Source organism: Sinohyriopsis cumingii, chromosome 7, assembly GCF_028554795.1.
Source record: "Sinohyriopsis cumingii isolate HCF-2022 chromosome 7, ASM2855479v2, whole genome shotgun sequence".
Taxonomy (NCBI): Eukaryota; Metazoa; Mollusca; class Bivalvia; order Unionida; family Unionidae; genus Sinohyriopsis; species Sinohyriopsis cumingii.
This window is the reverse complement of record NC_142967.1, coordinates 75,359,174-75,381,651: the sequence shown is the minus strand read 5'-3', so window position 1 is coordinate 75,381,651 and position 22,478 is coordinate 75,359,174. Positions and strand designations below refer to the sequence as shown.

The following is a 22,478-nucleotide window of genomic DNA, read 5'->3' as shown; positions in this document are numbered from 1 at the left end:
TTACGGTACGTTTCGGCGGTCAGCCGATAATGGCAAAGAAGGGCCTTTTTGAGCGCATTATAGTCGTCAGCATCGTCTGCAGCTAAGCCGTGGTAGACTTCACGAGCTGCACCTTGCAAAAAAGCTCAGACATTAATCGCCCAATGCTGCGATGGAATTTTATGAGCGCCGTCGAGTTTCTCAAATTGCACGAGGAAATCGTCAATGGACTCTTCTTTGTCATTGAACCGCGCCATACTTATCTGTACCATTCGGTGATCGATAAATGGTCGTACGCTCCCTCCATGAATCGTACTGGGGTCGTCCCTATCGGTGTCCCTAGCCGCTAGCCTTACCTTCTCCATTTCGAGAGTGTGAGCCAGTCTGGCCAGCTCTAGCTCTTTCTGTGTTTCTCTGTCCGCTATTATCTTGGCCAGCTCTTGCTCTCTGTCCGCTGATATCCTGGCCAGCTCTTGCTCTCGGTCCGCTACTATCTTGGCCAGCTCTTGGTCCGCTGCTATCATAGCCAGCGCCTTCTTTGCTGCTTTTTCTGCTTTCCATTCCTTGATTCTTTCTTCAATAAATGCTGCCAGGCGATCTCCCTCGTATCCGAGATCTTCCGAGCCCATGGCACGGTACTCCTTGAACATTTGCCTTTCTGTAGCCATATTGTTATACTAATAGAAAGTGATACCTTGTCTCGACCTTACTAACAATGGACAGATATTACAAGTTCCCAGCCAAATACTTACCTGTCGACAGCAACTAATTTCGTTCAGGTAAGATATTTGCTCGATATTTCCTTCACAATTACTGCAAGTAATTAAAAATCTACCAAGCACGCAAATATCAAAATATAACATACACGAGATGAAAAATCATAAAATTCAAAATACACAGGATGGAAAATATCTCACACTTTTCACTAATACTTCCTAACAAATAAAACTTTAGGTTGTAAGGATAATATTTTTGTCCAATTTATATCCCAGACGAGCCCCCACTGTGAAATTCTATGTGACTCACTGTTATGCGTTGGGGTGGGGTGCTCCCAAATTTATTTGAATTACTGTGGAATTCCCACCCTGGCTCGTTTTGTAGGAAGTGAAATTAGTGATAGAGAGAGGTAAAGCCCCGAGCCCCCAGTCAGCAATACCGACAATTAAATTATTAAGAATACAAAGGTGAAATCCAAAAGAATAACAATTTAATACAAATTAAACGATATTAAGTTCTCAACCAATCTGCTTCCTCTCGACCATGTGACAACCTATTTCATCACGTGACTTTAGTGTGAGATGGCTTTCCCCTGTACTTGGTTTCTACTCATCTGTGTTTACTACGCCAATTGCTTTCCTCCTTCCGGCGTTCTCCGATTCTTCCTGTCCTCTTCCCCTTTGTCTTCTTTTCTCCTCCTCCTTTTCTTTCTCTCTTTCTCCTTCAACGAGGCTTGTTCCCCGCCTACTCCTATTCTCTATTTCTCCTTCAACGAAGCATGTTCTCCGCCTACTTCTATCCTGTCTCTCTGAGACTCGGGACTTGACTACTCTATCCCCTAAAGCTTCCTACGAAAAACACAAGGACGTTAGCATTTGCGTTAACCATCTCGCTCACACTAAATCAACAATCAATCAATCATCAGATCAAGGTTATCTACATCTTTGGTCACGCATTCGTGCACACCGAAAAAACACACGTTCTTATAGAAACAACGTTGCAATAAGAGCGGTATCCTACTTATCATACAGAAATCACTAAATTGCGTCACATCAATATATATATATATATATATATATATATATATATATATATATATATATATATATATATATATATATATATATATATATATATATATATATTTCCTTAATCTCATTATTCTCAACAATATCACAATAATCCGACGCATTTCTATACTTTACACTCTCACAAGTGTACACAAATATTCAAATATTCATATTATTTAAATTTACACACTGCAGCTATTTTACAAGCTACCATTTAATTCACAATGGCAAAATCTAGAATATCACATGAATAAATACACTAGTTTACTACGAAGTAACTAAATAGCGAAATACAATATTAATTCTGACGAGCGAGCAATCTACATAATCATAGCTCATTTCTCAAGTACGCATGTAAATTAAACAATACAAGGGTAATTCTACGTGCTAACGATTCTAGTAAGTAAATATACATACTGCACTTAATTACAATTACAATGCCGTAACATTCTGCAACAATCGAGCAAATAACTCACTGACCTTTATGAAGCTTTCTGTCCTTAGAATGCACTAAGAGTTTTCCCGCCAAATCACTAGTGGCTCCCTCGGAGTCAGTATATTCTGCTTTACCAGTACGACGGCTTACAAATCACTAATTCTTTATCAGTCCGACTGACTGTTAAGTTCTGGTTCGAATTGATGGCCCCACCCTTCCTCAGTTCTGATTGGATATCAATTCTACCCCCAGTAGGTTTAGATTAACAGACGAGCCTCAGGCCATCTGTCACAGCGGCGAGATTTACAAAGCGTTGAGGGTCCTTTGTTCTTAGAACAAAGCTTCTAACATCTATATGCGAGGGTTAACACCTAACGAGGTGGGGGGAGGTTCTTGTACAAACAAAATCGCCGTAACAGTGCAGGGTCGACATACTCATTGCGCTAACCCATTCCTTTGTTCCTGACTTACGTAATCGCGGGCAGGCAAACGTGACTCCCGGGTTTGTCGATGCGCGTTATTTGTGACAAGAAATCAAGATGACGCTGGTAGTTTATCAACTTAGACATATTACCCCAGCCAGCTTAAGTTCCGGTTATATAATAAATATGATCCAGACTCGCATACCTTTAAGATGTAGCGTTTAGGTCAATCAAAAGTATTTTTTAGGAAGATTGAAAAACGTCGACCGTTTGCTAAAGTTACGGCGTCAGTTTGTTCTTTCTTGAATAATATTCTTAGAATCTGTGCTCCATGAAGTTACTACACATGATGTTGAAGGCAACATTGCATGTTTTTATCCACGCATCGTGTTATTTTAGCATAACATCATTAACATATCATTTGATAGACAGAGTCTCTTGTTACCCCAATTGTATTGATTTCACGCGTGATTTCCACGACTGAGCCTAGTATTTTTCAAGTAATACCGTTGATATCCACGTAAGATGTTTTAAGTTTTAGGGTGAGATCTTGGAAAATCACACGCTCGCCCGGCTCGACGCTAACAACAACCAAGCTGGTAAATTCGGCCAAATCCGCTTTGGTGAAAACCAGCTCAGATCCTTTTCGGCACCGCATAGGGTTGAGTAGCATCCGTAAATGTAAATATACAGTCTGTATGCTATCAATCACGTAGAAACGACCCTATTTATCCTTCTCACGATGAGACTAAAATGTTGTGTTTCCCCATATCCAGCCCGAACTGAGTTAGGAAGCATGTCACCGTACTTGGTTGATCTGGGCTTTCCCTGCGCAGAAACGTCGATAACAGTGAGATCTTTTCTCTTTCGGGATGCAATCTTGACACTTGTCGTAAACGAAAATCATGACTTCATTTTGTATGCAATGTCACATGAAAACTCTTACTGGAAGTCCAACACGGATTCAGACACGTAATGGTCGAGCTTTGATGGCGGGAACATGTGTTCCGTATGGAGCAAAGAGCAAACATTTATTGAGAAAACAAAAATGATCTCCAGCGGTGATGTCGCTGTTGAGTTAATGAAGCTACTCGGAGCACCATGGAGTAAATATCATGGTGAAAAGTACATCCCTGGATACAATTAGTATGGGCCCAATATACGACTCAATATACGACTTGATTCTATCACCAACAAAAGCATCTTAGAAGCACTTAAAAATCTTTTCGATGATGCATGTTACCGGAGATGAACTTCAGCTTGAAGTAGTCAACTTCTGTCCCGAAGCATATTTAACCGTCTCATGGTGTTTGAGTTTAATATTAGATTTTTCATTTGTATAAGTAATTAATTCTGACTGAAGTGATCATGTTTCAGAATTTGCCACCGGGTATTGGACCAACTGACCAGTAATACCAACGTTAATACTGATTTTCTGCCACTTATCGGTCAAAATGTGCGTGGAAATGATGCTAATAAACACTCTTCTACACTGCAGTATAATCTTGGTAAGAGCCAGATAGAAACTGACAGTTGAGACAAGTCTGCTGTACATTACCAAACAACAACAAAAATAAAAAACGATTGGAATTAAACATATGACAACGTTCAGTCACAGAATGCACAGCCAGGTATGAATTCTCCCAGGGATTGTTTCTGCAACGATGAAGTGGAGTTAACCGACAAATCCACCCCTGTTGTATTCCCCATTGAACATGTTTCCACCAACAGTGAATCAGCCATGAAGAGAAACATTTTGACTGCTATTTGACAAGGACGCACTTGTCCGAGCAACAGTTTTTGGACGAAGACGAGAGCGATCTTTCAGAAACTGTTAAATAGATATATTACCATGGTTTTGTATGAAATTAATGCCATGCCCCTAGAACACACAATCGCCGGAAATTTGAATATTGCAACGAAAAATAATTGTCATGATTATTTTGGCAGTTATACCAATAAAAAGAATAACTGCACCAAATACAAGGACCATCCTGTCGAGCAATTACGCTTCGCGATCCCATTATTAATAGAAGAACTATGATGTACCATCGAGGTTACCGACTTGAGAAAATAAATGAAGTAGAACAACTGCTCCGAGATGAGATCATCTAGAGATCGGCGCTACTCATTATATATAAACTAGAATTGTGACCACGGCAGCCATCATACACCAATCGGAATTGTTGTCAGAGCTATATCAATAACAACCGGTGACTCTGTCGAAGCCAATAAAATAATATCGGTACTCAATGATAACCCAGTTGGTGTTGGTGAGTTTCAAATGATGCTGGTAGAAATGGAAAACCACTCATGTCTCAGCGCACAGAAACAGAACGGAGGCACTATCGACCAAACATAGGTATCTGATTTACAGAAATTGAAAATTGAGCGACTGTTTGCTGATGCAAATTAATCAGCCTGCCATCATGTTTGCCAACGCATTGGCCTGACTGCCGCAGCTAAGAGATGTTGATTGGCAAAATCATTTACGCGACCAAAGGATGTACAAATTATGTTTGTCAGAAATTAATTAATGAATTTCCATAAGTTTAGTAAAGGCTATATATAGATTTACGCTAGCCAAATTTGCTATGCAAAATCTTTCACGCTTACTTTAAAATTATTTTTACTACCTAAAATTTAACCACACCGCATACACTCGTGTGTGACGGAAGGATACAATTAGGAAAAGTCATGGGGTATAGAAACGGTTGGCATATTTCAACAATCAAAATCAGTTATGACACTACTGTGGAAATAAAAGTGGTATTGCCGTTGTGGCGATGTCAATTTTCTCCCAACAATTTATTTCAATGAAATATCTATTAAATGTAGATTTTACCGATTGCTGCTCAGTAATACCTAGCATTAGTGAGCTAATGGCTTTTGTGAATACGAGAGTGATTTTGTTATGTACTAGTGAGTAGGCGTGACAGTATTTTAGTACGCCTTATAGGCGAATAGCGGAAAACTCGCCCTGTGAGAACTCGTCCTAGGTGTCAGGAGAAGTCGCTCCACTTCGCCTGGAGAAGTCGCCCCAAGGATCATATATAGTAATTCTGAGATGTCGCCACATGGTTGTTAAGGCTTTATTTATTGTCGTTTTTCTTCGACTTAATAATTTATTAAATCTATATCAACTCCGCTTCTGTACTTGACGAAAAATAAGTGTTATCTGTCCCTTTTGCTCTGCTCTTCAAATGATTAGATGCATTTTATTTGGAAAAATAGAGACGGTGTAAGCATGATGTGATGTCTGCAGTTTTATATATGAAAGGATTCCAACCTAATAACCTGAGATGACTATTTTATGAGTTTTAGGTAATATGTAAAATTGAGGTGTACGTATGTTAAGAGGGAAAGCATAAATTCCTCATATACGGAATTATTATTTTTAGCAATCTCATTAATGCATATTGAATTATTTTTATATTTCTTTTGAAGGGTCTTCGATAATATGTTTGTAGTATTTTTAATCATTTAATTGACGTTCTTAACATGATCATCTTGATTCATAATAATATTAATGTTTGACTTATCAGCCTTTTTAATCACTATACTGTCGTCATTCATTAGATTATATAAAGACTTAATTTCGTCCTTAGAAATATTACTATGATATTGCTTTTTATGATTACCAGTTAATATCTCTGTTGTGAACGCGTATATATAAAAATCTAACTATGAATCACGTAAAAGATGGTTTATTTCTGTTATAAAAAGGTTATCTGGGTGACAAGTTTTGGGGTGACTTATCCAACCAATTGGGGCGACTTCTCCAGATGCGTTGGGGCGGGTTCTCCATGGGGCGAGTTCTCCGCATACCCTTATAGGCACATTTAAAAGTATAATATTTGTCACAACCCCGCTGCTTTATTATAAATAATGCTGTTCAACTACGGTATTATAAATAATACTGCAGAAGGTGTGCATTAAAATTTAATAACTAATGACTAACGAGCCCCCAGTCAGCAGTCCTGACTCTCTAAATACATATAACAACTCAAGGCTGAATATTAAATTAAATATACAAATGCAAGTATTTCGTGGACATATATCTTCAGCTCAATATATCATAATACAATAATGGCCGGGTTGACCAAATGCCCTTTACTCTTTACTTCGTCATATAGAAAGCACTGTCCTATTGTGAGAGAGTCTCTGTTCAGTGAGTTTTCCCAAGTACTCATCTAATTTCTCTTCTTTCCTCCTTCATTTCTCTTCCTCCTTCTATACACTGTGCCTCTTGTGTACACACTGGAAGTCTACACGGCTTCCTTCTTATTCTCTCGGTGTTGTCTCTTCGTACACACTGGAAAATCTCAGCACCGGCTCTCACGGCACCCTGGGAGCTTCCAGAAGAAATATGAGGGACGTACACCTTTATCTCCCTACTCTGCTCTTTGAAATTAACCACTCTCACGGACCTTCCATCAGACTAATGGGCGAACAATTTTACCAGGCCCTATGTACACATAAATTTCCACTTATCGGATTCATGCCTTGCGCTCTACGCACGAATAGCATTACTCAACGAATTTTTGTAACACATTCACACTGTATCTACCCATCGTTAGAATGTAATTATTCCTATTGCATGCGTCCTAAGAATTACAGAATTATACATATAAATACATATGCACATAAATCCATCTCCGTCTAATTTTGCATAGCGCACAATCTACATTCTGATAGATGTTAAGTACATGTCATAATTCAATTATTTAATAAATTCAACAATATGATGCGATTAAATATTCTAATAAATGCAACTATACGTGAGGATTCAGTATTCTAATATATACAACTATCTACTCAAATCAAGCACAAAGACTCGGCCGAGATATCGTCTTACATTTGAGAAGCTTGTTTACCTAGTTCAATTCCTTTTTTTTGGGGGGGTGGGGGGCATTTAAAAAAAAAGTGAAAAGTGTTTTATGTGTAAGTGTATCCCCCATGTATGTTGCTTGTTTTATTTTTATAAAAAGAATTTTCAATCAAAAATTTAATTATTTAAAATTTTCGATGGGGTATTTATATTTCCTAGTGTTATCTATAGGGGTGTTCATCCGAGCCAAGTTTCTTTCACCTAGCTCGAATTCGCTCCCCTAGTTCGTGTTTGTGACCTTTGCTAGAAGTCTCCTTAGTCTCGTGTTTGCTATATGTGTATTGATATGTGTATGAATGCTATATTAGTTTCAGTGTTGAGACAGCATATTAGTCAAATTTCCCCAGTTTGCCTTAGTACAATTTTTTTAAAAAATACACTTTATTAATCATTTTTGAAAGGGCAACTGAGCGGTGTACTATTTTCAATTTTAAAAAAAAAGCCTAGTGTTTTATGTGCGTGCTTATATGTTATTTACTGTGGCCAAAATTCCAATTTATATTAGTCAACTATACATTACGGGAGCTGTATAGTTAAGAGAGAGAGAGAGAGAGAGAGAGAGAGAGAGAGAGAGAAATAAGTAGATCTGTTGACCCCACCACCACCACATTCCGTTTCTGGGTCCGTGTTTAGAGCTTTCAAACATACGTCTCAACCTTATCTTCTTTTACGATTTCAAAACGTGATGAAAGTGACCGTGCATTAATATCGCAGGTATTGACCCCTTTCATTACATACCCTAAAAGGGGATAGAAAATGCTCGGTTAAACTGCACTGTGACGGATTTAGGCCGTTTCATTAATTGTCATAACTTAGGATTTTGGCCATAACATAAATATGGCATTCACTGTATTACAAGAATGACAAGGTGCGTTATAAGACTGCTTGGAAGAAGATCGATTAAATTATGTTTGCGTGCGTGTTGTGTCTGTCTGTCTGCATGTCTGTTGGTGTATGGATCCTGCTATACCAATTTGGGTCCCAGAATTTTTATTTTGAAATAGCCCAATATAATATTAACGGCTCTTGGGTATCAAATCTCTGCCCTAATTATGTTTATACCCTTAACACCTGCTTCTATATTTGAGCCGTATTTAAAGTTTATCCTTATCAGAGCTCATATTATTATTATTGGCATTGTTTTTAAGTGCATGTAATCACTATAAGTTACGGTCCAAGCTGGACTCCAATATTTGTGCGAAATTACTTTTTTGCCAGAATACGACGAAGTTTGCTAAATTAGGGAAAATTGGGTTTACTAAATTCAGAATAGTCACTTGAAATTATTAATTTTTTGCATATCTGCATGCCAGATGATGTAAAGGCTGGTGAAATAGCATTAGAAGTTAATTGAAAAAATAGTAAAAGGGCAACCTAGAACATAAGTTACAATTGAAAATCAGTACCCGTAGCAATACCAGTTGGCTTCTTTACACAATTCTGCATGATGAAATATTTCATACAAAGATTGCTTTCATTAGTAATGGACCTGAATACAGCCACTAGTCAGAATTTGCGCGACAAAGGTTCAATTTTTCACTTACATTTGATAGCGCATGCGTTACTTTTCAGCAGGAATTCCGTAGAAAGCAATGCAATTTCTGGTATTTATGATCATCAAATTAGCACCAAAATCGACTACAGAATATAATTTTTTTTTAACTATTCCACATTCTTCTTTGAAATGCAAATTTACAAAAATGTAGATGTTTTATTTCGATTAATAGTGCATTGGATTCAAACAAAAGGGGGTGGGAGAATGTCGTGAAATAACTAAAAGACAAAGTGAACTTCGATTTTTTATGTCTGTTTAGGTGAAATGACATACTCTAAGGCGACTATTTCGCCCAAATCAGACCCCCACTGCTCAACGTGAACCGTATAAGTATGCGGATCCTGCAACATGTTTGCATTGTCGAAAAGCTAACAAGCCAACAGACACCACCGTTTTCATACCAACGGATACGTTTATCTGCCTTATTTATAAACATTTTTTAAAATAGTTGCTTGCTAGTTGACAATATATACTGTTAATGACCGAAACACACATTTTATTTTGCTTTGAATTACATTCATTAAACACAACAGCCGTAGATTCATTTGCCTTGCTATGCTTCGGGTCACGTGGTCTAACACGAAACTCTAAATGACTGTTCGGCTACTTTGCCTCTAACGAAGCAAAACATGTTATTGTTTGTTGGTTTTCTTAAATGGCGCTCTATCTCATTATTTTCTCACTTTTAGGGAGCAATAATCTAATTTGTTGACTTATGAGCTTGGTATATATGCTGAAATTATTCGTACCCTTTAATCAAAGTATATATAAATTTGATGTGAAACCATCGGTGACACATGGTCAAATAGCAACAATATTCCAGTCCCACATGTAAGTTACACGCAACATTACTATAATGCAGCCAAACTTTGCATTACGTTTGATCAACAGATAAATCTGTGTCATATTTAGGACTTGTTATTAAAAAGCTGGGGTTTTATGCTAGGAAAACAACTGCAGGATTTTCTACTACAGCCGCTATTTAAGAAGACAAATTCTCTGCAAAACAAAAGAAAAAAATATATAGTTGATTTTGTTTTCAGCATACACAAACCTTTATACAATTATTTTTGAATCTGTTGCTAAGGGACATTTGAAAATAAACTGCAGCAAAATTACGAGTGATGAGGGTTGGAGGTTAGAAATCATAAGACTGCGTGTTAAAATTTCAACAAAATACTTCTTTTAAGATATAAATTTCCAATTGCGGTGACAAAAAATGTATTTCTGGCATCATCCCAATGTGTGTGTGTGCGTGTGTGAGTCTGCGCGCGTGCGTGCAAGCGTGCGTTAGTTTTCGGGAGGGACAGGAGAGAAAAAAAGACACGTTTCATGTTAACTGTATCAGACAAGCAGGGACTGAAATATTAATTGCGGATGTACGGTGTAAATCTTCTTTCAAAGCTTTCTGTTTATATATATATATATATATATATATATATATATATATATATATATATATATATATATATATATAGTTTTAACGACAGCTTCAATTAGTTGAATTACGTGTAGACTATAAATACAGTCTTGAAAGTGTTTAATATTTATCCCCTTCCCCGTACATGTACATGTATATTTATAATTATATGCCGATATTTAAAAACGAGATTAGCAAATCGCCAATTCTTTGATTACTCCTCTCATCATTATTATTATTATTATTATTATTATTATTATTATTATTATTTATCTAGTGGCATTATCCACTATGGAGTTGTTGATATAACCGTGAACTATTTCAGTTCGGGCTCAAGTGAGACGGAAAACAGCCGAACGTTATTGTCAAAACAAAGTGATAATTGGACCGAGATTACGGATAAAACGGATAGTGATTTCAGCCATACGAGAGTTCGTTTCCTGTTGGATGAAAACTCCCTTGTGAGAGGCTATACTTTGATTAGAGGTAACACTCATCTAACGAAGGAAGAGTTGGACAATTTAACATTTCGCCCACAAATAAATGACAAACGGGTAATAAATAAGACTTATACCGGAGAGGAGACCTACTATATGGCACTAGAAAGTGCACGATTAAAGAAGGGGTCTGCTGAGTTAGAGAGGGATAATTTATATCGATCAGTTCAGCACATTCCGCCATATAAACGTAAAAACTACATGCTTGGCCGACCGCAGGCTAAACAGTATCGTTATATACAAGACATCTATGGTAAGAGTGGTAAAGCTAAACGAGCCAGGCAGTTCTTTGAAAAATTGGAGGAAGTTCAGAAAGAGGACTTTAGGAAAAGGCTGGAAGAATTGATAGAACGAGAAAAATTGAAAATGGAGACAAAAGAGAAACAAAGAGAGCAACTGACATATCTGAGGCAGAAGTTCGAAGATGATGCCTGGAAAAGATTCATGACCCAGTACGTCACTTCCCGTGTTCTTGCGCATGAACACATGAGTCGGCACGTGTACGGGTTGCCGGAAGACCTAGACGGTGAACCGGAATTCGAAGCTAAACTGAAAAGAAAGAGGCTGATACCAAAGGCAGATACAGATCCCGCTACATTATCCAAAAAGAACAAGAAAAAATACCAACAAATGTTTGAAGTGAAAACGGGACCTACTTGGCAGACCAACGATCGGCCCCCAAAACTCGAAGGCATCGATAGCGTATACTTCGAAGATGAAGATGAGAAAGGTAGGATACACCGTACTGTCACTTAGCGTTAATTTAATATGTTTCTTTATCATATAAATATTATACATTATATTAAATAACAGTCCCATTATTATGTTTTATCCAGGCTTTTTATTTTACTTCATTAAAGTAAAACCAGTATTTTTTTAGTCAATTAATATATAGAAAAAGTAATTTATGTTCATAATTTTAAGTTGACTATATTTAAAGTCCTGTAGTATATTTCAAAACTTCCGCTTTCTTTCGAAATTACTTTTCCTTTTTCGTATTATGACGAAAACTGCCCGCGATTAGAAAATTGCACGACCCGCCATTATAATATTATGATGGGGAATGTTATAATATGATGATGGGGAATGTTATATGATGATGATGGGGAATGTCCTTTTAGATGAATTCATTTAACAAAGTTCCGCCCTAATTTCATTGTTTTATTGTACTTTATCAAGAATTCTTTTCACGTTTGACAAAACCTGGATGAAATCTCGAGAAATGTGGTTTGTATTAGTTATTTCTGCATATAAGAGTCAGTGTCTACATTGGGTACTCTAGTAAATGAAATGAGATTATATCGTGCTAGTTTTATCTTTTCGATTTTATGATTCTAGAAAACAAAATATTGACTGTGGACATTTTCAAAAGAAAATATGTTTGAACTCCACTTAATTCTAATTTGGAATGAAGATAATAATGCGCGAGTTCTTAATTAACATCTCCAATGTAAGTTATGTTTTTTTCTGTAACTTTTATCTTGATCATACATTAATCGGGATCATATAAAATGGCGGGTTTATTGTAGCCTTTATTTTGGTCAGACATTTTTCAGGACCATATATAATAATGGGTGTATTGTAACCTTTATCTTGGTCCTATATTAATCAGGACCATATATAATGACGAGTTTATTGTAGTCTTTATATTGGTGCTATATTAGTTAGGACCGTATACAAACTAAACGAATCCTGGATATAATGTGTAATTTTATGATATTGATATTTTGTCAACAGAAATAATGGATATTGCCGTGGGACTGACTAATCTGAACAGTAAGAATCTGTATTTTTTTAATCATTCTCCTGGAAAGAAGACAAACTTTTTAAAATAATAACAGTTTGCTCAACCAACAAATTTCCTACTAACATTTCTTGAAATCTTTTGAAAGAAAATTCAACATATTTCGCCAACAGACACGCCAAAATGTATCTTTATTCATAAAGTGTTGTACCAAGAGTTGGACATCTGTCTGAGGAGTGGTAGGGAGCACAGACTGAAGACTTTTTTGTATCATTATCAACGCAACGATTAAATGATATGCGTACTTTATATTTTGGGGGACACATCAATTTTCGGCAGTCATTTGATTCCTTCACTGCGTCCAAAGTGCGACATTCTAATCTAGAATGTCAGGTGTTGGCTAAACCGATTTCGTCCTTAACATAGCTTTCATCTCTTGTCTAGTGCTAACACAAATTAATTTCGTTCAGATCCATCATCTTCAATATTATATTAACAATAGTATTTTGAAACCGCTATTTGGCTCATTCGGAGAGGTGATTTACTCGGTTGTATCCGTAATTGTTTGGACGGTAACGGTAAATAGAATTCTTCTAGACCGCTGTTTTTGTTTAATGACTAAACATTTCTTTCATTCCCGATACTTATTAAGAACAATGATAAATTATATGAAAAATCAACTGACGACTTTTAATACAAGATAAATAATAAATGCTCGGTAAGGCGAATAGTTTCGCCTACCGGAAACAGGTGTGTAGTCATTTCAAACCATATGTTTTAAAGACAAATTGCTGTCTGGTTTTCGGAATTCTCTGAGACGACCCCATTTTCTGCATTTGCTCTTCCGTTCCTACTTCCGTGAGAGATATAATTTCTCATAACAATCAGAGATGGGGTTTCCCATGGTAATGACATATGCGTTCCTTTTTACAAAATAACTGTCATTAATGACAATTATACAGATATAATGACACAAAAATACAGATTTTCCTCTTTCATCTCTTTCTGCTTCATCGTTGTCGTCTTTTATTTCTTCTGTGTATTCTTCTTCTTTAAGCTAACCATGTGTCGGAGGTTCTTCTTGGGTTCTTCCTCCACCAGATATAGTGGCCGCAACGTATAGCATATCATCTGCTGAAACATGGCGTTAAACACAATACCACAAACCATAAACATTTTCCTCTTCCTGCTCATCATCCCCATTATCGTCTTCTTCGTCATAAAATTTGCGTCATCTTCATTATGGTCATCTTCTACGTCCTTCGAATTTCATAGTCGTTTTCTCCGTCGTCGTAATCTTTTCTTGATCATCGTCATCATTATTATCGTCGTCTTCCTCGTCGTTCTCATCATGAACATCGTCATCGTCGTCTCCTATGGATGTTGAAACTGGAATTGAAATAATATGTGGGGGAAAAATTACTACCACAAGAATTAGACTCAGCCATTTAAGATTTACGACGTGAACGATATTGATGTCTTGGTTGTGACCGTTACACTTCAAACTTAACAAAGAATAGGTACTCGCGCGGCCGCAGGTGCTACATCGAGTGCCTTATCGATAAGATATATTTAATCGATTTGAATTTGATTTTAAAATATGCATCCGAGCATGCATTATTCAAGATACATTTGTATGTATATATATATATATATATATATATATATATATATATATATATATATATATATATATATATATATATATATATATATATATATATATAAAGAATGTGTACCCTTTTGTCGTGGAATATTACAGTTATAGAATACTCGGGAACATGTAATGTAAATTCAACTACTGATAATTTCCATTATTTATGTAGAAAACTAATTAGAAATAATTAATACATGAAGTCTGCTTGTTGCTGCTTGGAGTTCGTAGACAGTCATTTATTTATCGAACATCATTGACTGCATAAATTGACTATATAAATGGTTAACATATTTAAAGATCTGATGGCGAGAGAGAGGTTCAGAAGAAGAAGAAAAATGACCTAAATATGGAAATACATATTTAAGCAACATACATAAGAGCAGAAATCTTTCCTATATCAATTGTAGCGATTTCATTTTCCTTCCACTGATATATCTCATGATCCCACTATGAAATGTATACTAAATTCTGCTACTTATTGTTTTGAATATTTTTATGTATATAACTGCTTCTAAATTTCTCAAATTAATAAAACTTGTTACTTGTTTTGTATATATTGTTATGTATATTTGATTTAATTTTATCTGATTTCATATATATTTATTTGAATTCGATTATTTGTCAGTTTTTAAAAAAAATATTTTTCAGTACATGATAGTGTAATGTAAATTTATTCACTAGAGATGATACTTTTTTCAGAAAATAGTTTGACCTTGACTGTTAGTTTATAAACACCAAGTGTTGATCTAAATCCTGACCTTGTTTCGAAATTTGTAGCATCCACGTAAACAAGTTCTATTTTATTTTAAAATGATTGATTGTTGTCGAGGTCATGACGGGACTTCGGGTTTAAGATGTAAACAATTTTTTAAAATTTATTTCATAGAGTAAAACGATTGGTTTTCGTCAGGTTCACGCTGTGTGTAGGTGATGTTTAACAAGTACCTAGTTTCTGTAAGCTTCGAGAAGATGATCACGTGACCCCTTGTTTACGGTTTAGGCTACGATATAACCTCTGTTTTGGAGAGATATTCTCGGTGGAAGCAGGGCTGTTAAACTGGAAGTTGTATGTTGTGCTGTTTGGAGTTATTTCATATTACTTGGATTGGAGTTATTTCAAATTACTTGGATTCAAAAGGATTAATTCTATTATTTTTCTGTAAAATGCATGTGCTCATGTGAGATTCTTAATCAAAGACAGATCTTATAAGAAATTTATTTTGATTTCCAAAACCGGAGTGAAAATTCTTGTTTCTACAAGGAACTGTAGACTTCAACACTACAGATTGTAGCATACATCATCGTCTTCCATCTCGGATTCTTTTTCGGGATTTGAACTTGAAATCAGTAGAATATTTTGTTATTAGGACTTCAAAAATTTTATTTGTGGATTATTCTTGGATTTTTTTTTAATTATTTGATTCTATAAAACCATAAGTTTATATTTTTTCATTTTTACAGAATTTTTCCAGAGAAATAAATTATTGTATTTATTTCAAAGCTTGATGTTTTCACTCTTTCTTGTGCTACTGTTTATTCGAGCCCAAACAAGTGACATAAGAATATATATATATATATATATATATATATATATATATATATATATATATATATATATATATATATATATATATATATATATAATTTCTTTTATTTTTCAATCGATATATCCACTAATAGTCATCATTAATTATTATTATTATTATTATTATTATTATTATTATTATTATTATTATTTTCTAGAGATACATTAAGTAAACATTTATTTAATTCCGTATCATTTGTAGGCAAACCGCTTGTAAAAAGACGAAACGTAAATGAAATATTGGAAGAAGCACAAGCTATGTTGCAAATGGCAGAAGAAGGTAAAGATAATTGTCTCTTTTATAAAACGGTTCTTTTTCATGTTTTTAATCTCTGATGATAAACCCCATGTGAAAGCGTTACGCCTGGCATGCATTGTGTGTTATTTGCAATGCGTCGTACTTCGGCTCCCAACATTTGTTACTTCACAAAAACCGCAAAGCAGCTCAACAGCATGTGACTTCATTTGATTCAAAATATCTTGGCACACCGTCTTTTTCTGTTGTACCTCTTGTGCCTGTCCGTCATCAGATATGACTGTAGTAACTAAAATCAGGAACAGCCTGCACAAGACCTCTTCGCCTAGAACTAATCAAGAGAATCTGACCCGATTTTCCTGAAAGTATTCTTGTACAAATATAGTTTACGTTTACGCAAATGATGGTGATAGGCCGTACAGTATGTACGCTATTGCTTATCATAAACCTCTCAAAAGTATTGGACTACATTTTACTGATTGGATCCTTGTTTTGAAGTCTAAACAAATGATGCCGATCAACCATCATTCATGGCCGCAATTACTAAGAGTAAAACAAAAATTGTAAACAACTTCTAAAAAAATAATAACTCAAAATAACTTGAACAGATTTGTCAGAGGGGTATTATCGTTTGAAAATATTATCGTTTAATGAGGCCTCCCGCGTTCCTCCGTGAGATCTGCGCCAAGCCAGGCTATGGTAAAGAAACGAAACAAAAGACTAAACCAAGGTGGAATAACAATCAACTGCTATCTTTGAACAAAGTACAAGAAATGTGTACTATCTACCTATCATACAATGGGCTAATGTGAAAATACGAACAATTCACTACAATTCAAGAGCGATTTTTCAAACAAACCATTATAGGAATATAGTCACCAATGTCGTCACTAAACAGCCGGACGACAAAAATTGTATCAGTTCCCTTCCTATGAAATTGGCTTGCCAATTTACACTGACTGTCAGTGAATGTTAAACAATTATTTTTCTTGTTAACACCAGATCGAGGCTATTCCAAAATCTGGAAATGTAATTTGATTGGCTGATAAGATGATGTGACGTAAAACGTTAATGTAAGGATGAGACGAAGTCATATATCTTGCAAACATTGTCAGAGCAATTGACTTTTGAAATATGTACGCTGCAGCATCGTGTGTGTTAATAGATTGCTACTAGATTAAGCTTACTATAAAAGTTTTGGCATGAGTTATCGCAGAAAGTATGTCTAGATACGTTCTTACATGGCTAGAAATGATTTTGGCTTCGGCAAAATTTGACTGAAATCCGTTTAACCAGTAACAGCTATCAAAACACTAATTTATCAGATCCTCGTTCGTTGAAGATATCGCATAGCCATACGGAAGACTGGCTGAACAAAACTAACTTGAATGCCCCTACTGTTTTTACAAGTAATTCATATCTTCCGTAAAAATACACATAATTATAAACGTAAACGTAGTTTGGCATTTAATGCCTATTTCCCATCCAATAATGCCTATTTCCCATCCAATAATGCTTCAATTTTTTCAACGGAACATACTACTACTTCTCCAAAACTTTCTAGCACAGATCTGACTGACAACATCCGGGCATGAGTGTTTCCATGCTTGTGTTGATAATGCCTATCTGCTATCAATAGCCGCTTGATACTTAAAATAGTACAAAACGACTTTAAACGATTTCTTTTCCTAATTCTACTAACATGATTTGACAGAAATCATTCCAGGATGAAGGTCTTTCAGTTTGTTCTAATGATGCCGATCCGCCATGTAATGGTTGCCCTTACTAGCAACAACAAAAAAAAAAAGTTTAAAGACAAAGCTGGTGTATAAAAGAAGGACTATTATTTTGTCTCTGGCTCTGACTCTCTGACACTAAACAGTCCTAGAAATAAGCACTGATTGGTCAATAATCTGCCTGATTGCGTTCATATACTGACCTGGCCTCACACCTATACCGTTCTTAAACTCTTTCTTTAAGAAATTACTTTGCAAAAACAGTTCAACAAACTGATTCTATTTGACAGAAACGTTTTGTTTGTTGTTGCCCAGATCACTTGTTTGCCTGATCTTGTTTCGAGCTATTAGTTATTCATGTCAGCCGGGCTTTATATTATATGCCTACTATGGTATTTTGTTATTTTTGTTTCAGTTTCCTTTCTTCTTTTTCTTTCCAATTGCCTTGGAGATTTTTCCTTAGTGTACCTAACTAGAACTCCCCTGTTTAAAATATTGTAACGACTTAAGTTATATTCACTTCAGCAACAGCCTTATAAAGACCCTTCCTTACTGTATTAAGTTCTTTAATTATCAACTGAACGATATGAGATTGGATGGTATATCTTTCTAATCGCACAGTTATATAGGGTTTGTTCTAAATAATGACTTTAAGATAAGACTAGGTGTGGCAAATACCGCAAGACTAGCATTTTATCAGCTTTTTGTCATTTCCGTTATTACTTCTTTCATATTAAAAATGAAAATGATTGTTCTCGACATCTCTCTCCTTAAAACAATAAATATGTTTAATGCCGTTCCAGAACTGAATGACTCCATGCCATCATCTCTAGAGAACTCCTCCAAAATAGAAACGTCTTACCCGAGGCGAACTGAAACTAAGCGTGCTCAGCAGAGTCGGAGTAGTTCGCCAGATCAGTATGTTCACAGGGCTTCTCCCAAAACCAAGACGACAGAGGAGAAAGGCCCTCCGAGGGGTGCAAAGATACAGATTGCAACTTATCCACGAGACATTGCTGCATCAAACTCGCCAAACAGAACGAAAGGAGGAAGACCCGGATTACCATACATAAATGCAGCACAGCAAACACACAGAATTACAGGACACGATAATCATAAATCAAATGTCCTTCCATCAAGAGGAAGAAAGAGAAGTGTAAAGATCGAAATTCCTTCAAGCTCTTCACATAGAAATGTGTACCAACCAACTTCAAAATCCACAGAGTATGCGAAGGTAAACAATATATATGATACTGATCGACAAAAAAATGACCAAAATTTACCATATTTAAAGCATCAGAATAACGGCATTTTGAAAAGTAATGACCCTCAACCGGAAAGAGAAGTAATTCTTCCAACAAAAACACAACCGATTGAAAAAAGAAATGATACAGTGCCCCGAAAAAATGAGGCAATATCGAGAAATAGTCCTACAACAATAAGGAAGGATAAACAGACAGATTCGGCCTCACAAAAGCTAGACGAACAAGATCGACATAGTCCTACTATATCAGCTCCAAAAGAAGAGGTTCAACTGACATATTTCAAAGACCCTGCATCCGGTGCTGTTCCGATACCGACTCTTGAACATCATCAGCAGAAACAACATCCATCGACAACAGAAGACTATGATGAAGATGACGCAAGCGGGCAGAACGTCATCATTAAGAAAATCATTACAACAAAGACGACAACCACAAAACAAGAAACTAAACCAACGACCAATCCGAACGTGCATGAAATGATGAGAAATGACTCTAACACAGGAAAAATCCAGCCAACTGGTGATTCTACTAAACAAAGTGAGAACAAGAGTCATTTTAATGGCCGTGAGCAGCAATCTACCAGATTTAACCATCCTACCACACAACACAACAACCGTGATTCGCGTGGAACCGTGGATCTTAAATACGCTTCGCATAGGGACCCAAACACATCCGAAAATGACGAGTCAGACAAGAAGACGGTGATCAAGGTCACAACGACCACAACAAAGGATGTGCCAAAGGACAGTAATAAAGGAAAAAGTAATCAAACAGTCAAAGCAAAGGTAGAAGTCATAACTGAAACAAAATCCGATAATAAAGGCTATGACAAACTCATTCCATCAAAATGCATCCCCAAGCAAACAACTGATGATATAAAGAATTCTCAAAAAGAATCCGAAAGCGATCGATCGAAGATAAACAGAGGCGTAATCAAAACCAAAACCTTAGGACCCACTAGAAAAGAGAATAACGCTGTGAAAGCTAAAGATTCTTCCACGGCGAAAAACGGTTGGCAAGTCAATTTGGACAAATATCTCTCTAAGCCAGAGACTGGCATAGATAGGACGGACGAGCGATCACTGCTGTCCACGAAAATAAATGATGACGATGACGATGACATGTCAGATATTTTTGAGAGAGCTCGCAGGAAGTACAATCTTGACATTGACGACGACGACGACGATTAGATTTTATTATGCTGGTAGTTAGAAAATTACCGTATTTTACAGTAACGTAAGTCCCTTTCTAAGGTATATAATATTTACAGGAACCAAGCAGCAAGGGAGCTCACTCTGCCAATTTGACCGTCTGTCAAGGATCTGCCATTGTCAGCAAGTTTCAAATGAGCGGTTGTTCAAATAGTCGCAGACATAATAATTGTGTTTAATTGTGCATGTAGAATATATCTTTCCAAAGGACTGTTGCAAATGTTTTCTTCTACCTTGCTTGTACTGTGTTATTCCAACGTCATTACTATCACCACTTTCAAGAAATGTCTGCTGCCAACGTGAATTACCATGCAAGTAAACCATGCGTAGGATAGCCAGATGTATTTAATAACAATTCTCTGTATAGGTCATATGAACCATTTTTATTCAATAACAATATTTATATGATGCTTATATAGTGTTATTCCAGGTTCCACAAGTCTTTCAACTACAACGTTTAACTGACTCACAAATATTTTTACATATTTAAGACAAGGTTTTATTGAACTACAGTTTAAAACAAGTTGCTATCTATTTTAACTCGTTTGCTAGAAACATTTACAATGTGTCCTTTATCTGTTTAATTGAAATTTAAATGTCAGGGTTTTGCGAATTCCCACGAGCAACATCTGACACAGTTTTGTTATAGTCATGCATAATTGTTGAGAAATCTTGACTTCATGATTACATTGCTATATTATTAAATATAAGTATAGTTATATATCTCAGAAAAACTTTTACACACACACTCTCTCAAACTCTCTTTCACATATGCACACATTCTCTCTCTCTCTCTCTCTCTCTCTCTTTCACACACACACACACACACACACACACACACACACACACATACACACACACATGCGCAACGCCAGGCACAAAGATGAATAAACACGTGTCCTAACACCCATCAACGAAAATGGTGTCTTACTCAGATTGGAAAATGTTACATTAAAATACGAAACTCAATATCGGATTCATGTTTAGCTGTAGTGCGCTGTTTAAGTTTGGGAAAGGGTTGTTCACCTTTTTCAGACGAGTATGTTCTTATTATACAGCCCTGCTCAATATTTTTCTAGTTTTCTGGTATTAAATTTTACTTTTGTAACTTGTACAAGTTGTTTTTAAGCACATTGGGAACAATAAATTAGATAGCTTGCAAACAAAATGGAAAACAAACTCTTTTTTTAATCTTTAGACCGAATATATAATTCCTGATCCATGCAAACCTAGATTTCCGAAAATCTTCAATAACTGGACAATTTTAAAATAAATGTTTAGTAGTTAAAATTTTTCCTTGCAAAACGAACATGTATCGTCGTTTGTAAATATATTTTTTGTCAAAATTTAAATTGCTACAATAATTCTGTGCATGAATTTAAACTGAAAGGCAATTGAATGTTCTATATTTAGTGCAATTTTATGCTAAGATTAGAGTTTTCCAGGTGTGATCACTTATCTGGCATCCTTACTATCTAGATAATGTTGGATGTTTTCCATATGGTTGATTTGTTATATTCTTTATCAACATTGATATACAGAATTTTTTTAAAAAATTTCCTTAGATTAAAACAACCATCTGAGCATCTCATTTTCTTTTTCACTGACCATATAATTTTGCAATTAATTGAGAAATATTCAATGAAATTGTTAGTACTGAGCCTTTTGACCGTAACATTCTGTTGATGATTCTTGGTTATGATATCAAAAAGATGTTTCACTTGTGTTATTCCATTTGACCCACATGTTGTAATAGAAAGAAAGAGACTAATATCACCCAAATTTAGATTATCGTTCTAGAAACATGCTGTAGTTAATTTTCCAGGAAATTGTGCTTACTTGTTTTGAAATGCCGTAAATACCTGTAGACACTGGACGGTGGAATAAAATTCCATATTAAGAAAGAAATGTACCAAACAGTCAGAATAACCTTATTGGGGACGAATTTCATTATCTCCTTGAATGTGATTTTCAGGGAAGCTGGAATAAACTTGAGTAAGATATAGTATTACGTACGACCTTACAGTTTAAAAGACT

At 35.8% G+C, this 22,478-nt stretch overlaps 1 protein-coding gene across 5 annotated transcripts in view; it reads left to right on the top strand.

The window, feature by feature from the left end:
• Window positions 1-22,025, top strand: part of LOC149795540 (uncharacterized) — a 124,627-nt gene extending 102,602 nt beyond the window's left edge. For 4 of the 5 annotated variants that reach the window (XM_089965339.1, XM_089965342.1, XM_089965343.1 and 1 more), the window contains 4 exons: window positions 10,816-11,717; window positions 12,725-12,763; window positions 16,176-16,253; window positions 18,769-22,025. In XM_089965339.1, coding sequence (XP_089821465.1) covers window positions 10,816-11,717; window positions 12,725-12,763; window positions 16,176-16,253; window positions 18,769-20,420 — 2,671 coding nt within the window. In that variant the 3' untranslated portion in view covers window positions 20,421-22,025. The remainder of the gene's footprint in view (window positions 1-10,815; window positions 11,718-12,724; window positions 12,764-16,175; window positions 16,254-18,768) is intronic. The other variant, XM_089965340.1, reaches the window with a different exon arrangement.
• The last annotated feature ends 453 nt before the right edge of the window (window positions 22,026-22,478 follow it).